This window comes from Myotis brandtii, unplaced genomic scaffold, assembly GCF_000412655.1.
Source record: "Myotis brandtii unplaced genomic scaffold, ASM41265v1 scaffold45, whole genome shotgun sequence".
NCBI lineage: Eukaryota > Metazoa > Chordata > Mammalia > Chiroptera > Vespertilionidae > Myotis > Myotis brandtii.
Genome location: NW_005367209.1, coordinates 6,779,769 through 6,786,733, shown reverse-complemented (window position 1 = coordinate 6,786,733; position 6,965 = coordinate 6,779,769). Strand labels below are relative to the sequence as shown.

Genomic DNA, 6,965 nt, shown 5'->3' with positions numbered 1-6,965 from the left:
GAAGTAGTGCCTGCATAGAGGGTACCTGATGGGCTCTTTTATATACTGACAGCACCAAAGCTACAAAGAATGCGGCAGGGGTTGGCACAGGGTCCTTCATGAGGTCTAGACCTGCGCCCTTCAGCTTTCATTAGCACACAGCAGCACCCTATCTACCTTTTCACAGATTAACTACTGTAATCAGGCCCCGTCTCCAACATGTAAATTGTGACCTTGATGACCACAGAATTGAGGATGTCACCGCAGCTGCATTTAAACTACAACCCACAGGATTATATCAGCAAGCACTGAATGAAGGAGAAATTCAATTGACTTTAAGAGGCCAAAATGAAATCTGCCTCTGATTTGCTGCTCCCAGAACCCAGCCTGCTCCAGGGCGGGGCTGCCTCGCCTCTAGCAGACACTCTCCTTACAGATAAGCTTCCAGACACCCACAGGCCCAGATCCCAAGGATACGTGGGTGAAAATCAGTCTTGTCTCCAAAGAAATTGACAAACTGGGTGCCGTTATAAAAGTAGCCTGCAGGCAGGGGGTCCAGGTGGTGTTTAACCTACAGGGAAAAAAGAGTCCTGTTAGAATTATCTGACCACTTTCTATCATTCACTCATTCATTAAAAACAAAAACAAACCTATTATCCTTGCAAGATAGCCCACTCCATGGAGGCTGTGTGTCAGGGAGTTAACGCCTCCCCACAGCAGCTCTCAGGCAATGACTGATGGAGGTCTCCAGGCTCGTGGGGAGGCACTCTGGGTGCCCCTGGTGAGAAGAAACTGGTTGTCCACAGTGGTCCTGGTTCGATAACATACCCGTTGTTGGCTGTCTCCCCTTCCTTCTCTCTGTTACTTTCCCATTTCCATACTCGTGTCTCCTAGAATCATTTCCAAAATAAACTACCTGCACTAGACCTTGTTGAAGGTTTGTCTTCTGAGGTGCCCACGGTGTCCTGCCCAGGAGCACCCAGGGTTGCCCAGGTCCTGTAGGGCCTGGATATGAAGGGCTCTCCTCACGTCCAAAGCAGGGGCTCCTGGAGTCCCAGAGCACTCTCTGCCCACCTGCACATTACTGGGACTGGTGATGTGGCTCATGTTGGGGCCTGTGTTCCTTTTAGTCTTTGCCTCCAAACCTGTCAGGAAAAGTCTCCTGTGGAGGTAGGAACTGGGGCAGAGGCTGGGAGTCAGCCTGGAGGCCAAGAGGGCTCGTCAAGGGGCCTCTTGTCCTGGCCTCAGATTCACACATTAGGAGAGAACAACTTCAGTTGTTTGAACAGCGTGACAAAGCAGGGCTTCAGCTGCTCCTAGATCTCATGCCCAGGTGACACCAGAAAATCCCAAAGGATGAAGCTACACAAGCTTGGAAGGACAGCCTTGGGATATGGACGAGCCTTAAGCCCGTAGGGCAGGGTACTCACATGGATGTTCCGGATCTCCTGCTGGGTCAGCATTCCCCTGGTCTTCAGGGCTTTCCTCTGAGGCTTCTGTGCAGAGATGGAGGGAGGGGTCAGGTCCCAACAGAGCTGATGGAGTACCTAGGCAGGTGAGGGCTCAAGGGGCCAGTTATATGACTAAGACCCCAGTGGAGGGAAAGCAAGCACTGGCATGACCTGGACACAATATCCTGCTTGTCTGCCCCTCGAGAAGACCACTCCCGAGCTTTGTGTGCCGGGGGACAGTGGCAGAGGAGAGACCAGTGCTTCTGCAAATAGGCATGTTCCTGCCTCTGCAGATTCTCATCCCTAAGGCCCACCAGTGACAGACATGCAGACAAAGGGATGAGGTCCCATAGTCAAGCATCATCAAGTTTATCCAGGTAGGTCTGAGAAAGACACAGCCTACAGGCAGTCATTCCTCAGTATAAAAGACAGGTTTCCACTGAGCATCTACAAAGGCCCCAAGCCCCAGTCAACTCTTTTTCCAGAGTTCTAGGATGAGCTAAACCCCCAAGGCTGTGCTAAGAGGCTTAGCACCGAAAGCTTGCAGTGTATTGAAGGATTTTAACTCCATAACTCGTGTGTGTGTGTGTGTGTGTGTGTGTGTGTGTGTGTGTGTGTGTCTGGGCTAAAGGTGCTTGTGTGCATTTACAGGAAGCCTCCCCTTCCCCGGCACCTGTCTCCAGGGCCCCGGGCTCACTGCTATCCATACTTGGAGTCTTGATTTGCAAAAGGCTCTTCCCATATCTTTGTTGTTAATTCCTTTCTAGCGGGAAAGCCCAAGAATAGGAGATTCTGGGCTCAGAACACAGGAGAGTTTTGAATAAGGTTCAGCTAAGAAATGACATTTTGAGTTTGGAACATCAGTTTGACCCAGGGTCCACATGGAACAAGTAGGTTTCACCCAGGCCCTACGAGGCCACCTAGTAACCCCAGTCTGCTTGTGGAAGTAGAATTGGAAATGTCTGTGAAAACAAGTCTGCCCTGAGTTTGTCTGAGTGGCTGCCTCCCACTCTCTAAGTGTCCCTGAAAGTGCTGGCTGAGCTGAGCGGTGGGGAGTGGGGAGGCACCAGGGAGACTGTGGGGGGCCTTTGCCTCAAGGCCAGGAGCAGCTCTGAGGTGTGCTAGCCACATCTGTGCCAAGTTTGTCTGAGCTTCAAAAACTACCTGCTTAGCTGACTGCCGTAGCCAGTCCTTGATGCTTTCTTCCTTCAGGGAGCAGCCGATGAACACGAGGTAACACTCCTGTTGCCCGCTGCTGTCTTGAGGTGTGCCTCGGGAGTTGGGTGGTGGCGTCGGTCCCTCCAATACAGGCACAATGCTCAAGGAATTGGCCAAAGTGTTGTGGCAGACCTCCATGGTCTTCTCAGAGTCTGCAAGAACACATGTCAGTCCCCGAGACAATGCCCCAAAAGAATAAGGCTACACAAGACTGACACAGGGTCTATGGTCGGGGACAGACTCATGAGACATGTACAGGAGGGAGAACGGACATAATTGGTGGCAAGTTAGAAAGGATGAAGTAAGAGAGGGCGGAGTAGGTTGGTTGATCAAGTGATCAGGTGGATATAACCTAGAAGGGGACTATAAGAGAAAGGCCCCCTTCTGGAGGGGTGGGTCTCAACAGAGGCCTGAGGGGCCAAGGGAGGAGGGCGTGTCCACAGTACAAGTGCTGTAGAAAGGTCACCGGGATGGGAATAGAAAAGAGGGGACAAGGTTTACAGGCTGAGAAGCTGGGCTATGACTGACTGGAGACATGAGAAAAGATAAAGGTACCTCTAAAAGGCAGGATGAGAAAAGGATCCAGAACAAGAGAGGTTAACCTTGAACAAGCAAGGGGTCAAGAGTAGGTGTAAATAAAGAAAAGGAGCTGATGATGGGGGAGAGGGAAGACAAAGGCACTAAGACCCCTGAAGCAGGTAGGGTGGGGGGGTTGTTTGTTGGCGCCTGAGGGAAGTGGGCTTGAGCAAGGGGCTTGAAGAGAGGGCCAAAGTTTCAAATTCAGTAATATAATTTAGGCCAATGGTACAGGTTAAAGACCATGAAAGATTCCTTTTTAAAGGTTACGTTGTCTAATTCTTCCATCTGAAGACCCAGATGGTTCCATGCTTACAACTCTCAATGGCTCCCTGTAGCAGACACTGATGGCTGCCTGTCCAGCAGCCCTCTCTTCCTCCAATACCAATTCCCCATGGGTCCTGGATCCTGGAAGGCATAGCAACTGAATTCCGGTCAAGGGGAGAAGTCTGCTGAAGAATTGGGAGGAGGCACTTCAGCAAGGGTGTCTGCACTGATAAAGATACCACAGGAAGAGCCAGCCTCTCCATCAGCTGGATGTTGTGTCTGGATTTGACACCTAGACCTACAGCACTACTTGGCAACCATGAGGGGTGGGTACCTGAGGACAAACTGACATCAAGAATGGAAGAACACAGAGACACACATTAGCTGGGTCCTCAGTGGCTTTGCTAAGCTGCCTGACCTCTTGCTTCTTGGTATGTAGCTAACACCTGCTAGTTGATTTGGGGTTTTCTGTTGTAAGAGCCAAAGACAACCTAGCAGACACAATCCCTGCCTTCTGCTAAGCCCCAGCCACAGTAAGCCCTTTCTGGTTCCTGAAGTGTGCCTTTTTGCCTCAGGTCCACAGCACATACTGTGCCTTTTCTCTGGAACAGTCTCCCCTTCCTCAGTGCTGAGTTGAGCAACTCCTTCTTGTTTTGAGGCCTTCTCTGACCCCAGCCCAGATAGACAGACTTCAGGTCTGGAAGGCTCCAGAGGTCTAAGGCTGATAAATAGGCCTACTGAACAGAAGGGAGAAGGCAAGTGACTTTGATAGACATGGATCAGAAGCTGGAGATCTCAGTGTTGGGGTAGCTCTAGAAAGGTGATAGGTCTAGAAAGAAACCATGGATGATGGTTTGAGTCTCTGGAACAAGGAAGTCCAGGAGCTGTGAGGAGAGGCCCTGGGCAGGCCATCCAGGGGAAGGAGGACAGATCCTCCACTGTGGAGCAGAAGGACCTGAAGGAAGGTGGGCCCCTGGCAGAGAGGGGTGACTGAAAGAGCCCAATGGTGTAAGGCCCAGAGGGGAGGGTTTTGGAGAGAGTCTGCAGAGCACCAATGGAGGCTATGAACTCCATAGTGCAGGGCTCCCAAATCCAACCCCCCAGTTACCTGAAAACTTCACTTTGCCCAGGATGTGGTAGATGTTTCCAGAGAAAGGACTTGGCTTGATGGAAGACTGAATTGCTGGTGGAGGAAGAGGACAGGATTGTTACCCACCTGAGGGCAGAGGTCAAGTTCAGAGTGGCAGCGCTGGGAGGGTTAGGGACTAGGAAGGGATCTTACTCTAGGGTCCTGGGTTCATGGGTTCTATTCCCACCCATTTCTCCCCAGTGGCTCCAGAGGTGGGGGATTCCTGCATTCTCAAATCTCTCTGCCTGTTTTCAGACCCAAATGGAGAGGAGAAGAGACAGCATTCAGAAAACTAAAATGGTGCCAGGAAACAGGGACAACTCTTGTTGTTCTTTTACTGGGCCTGGGACCTGTCCTGGCCAGGGCTTACCTTTACATTTGGCTATAAAGCGAGTCCTCTCCAAGGGACGACCAAACCATACGCAGATCTGAACCATTAATGGAAAGACTGATCCAGCATCAAATTTACCTTCATACCTTAAAAGGTTTAAAAAATTGTAAGTACAACAGTATTATATAATACTTTGGAATGAACTACATATTATTTATCCTGTAATATTTGCATTCTCTCTTACTTGTACACAATTTTGTGTATAATACATTTGTTTAAATGTATATATGTTTCTTTCACCTTGAGGTTGGGAAGAATGGTTTACCTCTTTAGACTAGTAGTTTCTTGATGTCAAAGACCCCTTTGACCTTTGAAGCCTGCAGTGTCCCACCTGAGACCAGGGGGTTCTTCCTGGTACCCTTAGAGCTCTTCCTCAGGATCCCCACCCACTCTTTCAAGGGCTCCAACTATGCTCCACCATTGCTGAGGGTAGTTTAACAGACTGTATATTTGGTGTGTATACTCTCTCCAGAAGGAACTAAAGGGCTGAGGCAGCTCTGCACTATTTTCTCAGTTTTGAGTACAGAAGACATAATGTTGCCACAGACTCATTCAGAACATGGCCATATTCAGAGCATTTAAAAAATTTAACCTTTCAATATGGAAAACTTCAAACACATGCAAAGGTAGAAGGGTAGTATAATAAACTCCCATCAACTAGCTTCCAAAGTGATGGACCTGTCCTTTCTCCTTTTGTATTAGTTCCTTCAGATGAATCCCCATGATTGGAATCAGTCCAGAAGAGGGTGTAACCATCTCATGGGTAATAATTTACACTGTCCCTGGCAGTAGGTGAGCATTCCAGTTTCACAACAATTCCCCAGCAATGGTTACTATAGATATTTTTGTTTAAATGTAATAGTATCAATCAAAATAATAGTGAGGCATCATATTACATTTTGAATATTACTGACATGGAATTGCTATCATGGTTGCCATCTGTATTTGATCCTCAGTGAATTGTCCACATCTATATGGACTGGGCTATTTTTCTTAACTGACCAAACAAGTTTCTCAAATATTTTATTAACCTTTTGTCACATTTGAAGCAATCATTTTCCTCCAGTCTACTGTATTTTCATCTTCTTTTTAAAAAAAATATGATTTTATCCATTTCAGAGAGAGGAAGGGAGAGGGGGAGACAGAGAAACATCAGTGATGAGAAAGAATCCTCGATTAGCTGCCTCCTGCACTGCCCTATTTGGGATCAAGCCCAAAACCTGGTTATCAAACTGTGATCTCCTAGTTCATAGGTTGATGAGCCATACCCGCTGGGCTGTATTTTCTTATTAGTTTCCTTAGTTTTAAAATAGCAACTGCAGTTTTGAATTTTATATTGTTGAAAGTATCTTACTCTTTGTGATTTCTTAAAGTTGGGTAGTAGCATAACATTTTTGCAATACTGCCATGGTCTTTTTTCTCTCCCCCAACCCAGACAGCCATTTGGAGACCATGAGTTACTTGGGCTTCTGTGCTCAGAGCCCAAATCCTTTGGAGAATTTGGAGGGGCTAAAGGAAAAGGGAAAGGTTTCCTCCCAGGCTAGAAACACGCCCTTCAACCAGGGAGGTGGGGGCGGGGCCGATGAGAACAGAGGCCGTGGAAGGGGAATGGCTAAGAATCTTCACAGCACAGAATGAGCACATCCTGGAGCTGAAGTCCATTCACTAGGAGGTAATGGCCCTGACCCAAGGAGGGAGGGGAGTAATATCTAGGGATGAGTAGGAGTCTGATGGCTGCCATCTTGTTAAAAGACTAAATTATCTGAATCCAAGGAAGGAATTCAGAAAGGAGAGCCTGAAGGGTGATTAAAAAAAAAAAATCTTCCTTGTTGAAAGTATTACATATATTCCCTTTTCCCTCCCATTGATCCCCTCCAGCCCCCTCCCTCCCCACCCTATTGTCTATGGTCCATGGATTATGCATATACACATACAAGTTATTTGGTTGATCACC

At 48.1% G+C, this 6,965-nt stretch overlaps 1 protein-coding gene and 1 long non-coding RNA gene across 3 annotated transcripts in view; one reads left to right on the top strand and one right to left on the bottom strand.

The window, feature by feature from the left end:
* Positions 1-6,965, bottom strand: part of LOC102251932 (chromosome unknown open reading frame, human C20orf194) — a 129,830-nt gene that overhangs the window by 3,326 nt on the left and 119,539 nt on the right. For both annotated transcript variants that reach the window (XM_005874696.2, XM_005874694.2), the window contains exons 32-36: positions 4,991-5,097; positions 4,600-4,674; positions 2,595-2,800; positions 1,410-1,475; positions 457-550 (exon numbers count right to left, since the gene is read on the bottom strand). In XM_005874696.2, coding sequence (XP_005874758.1) covers positions 457-550; positions 1,410-1,475; positions 2,595-2,800; positions 4,600-4,674; positions 4,991-5,097 — 548 coding nt within the window. The remainder of the gene's footprint in view (positions 1-456; positions 551-1,409; positions 1,476-2,594; positions 2,801-4,599; positions 4,675-4,990; positions 5,098-6,965) is intronic.
* LOC106727565 overlaps positions 1-6,965 on the top strand; it is a 24,573-nt gene that overhangs the window by 15,581 nt on the left and 2,027 nt on the right. The window lies entirely within an intron of this gene.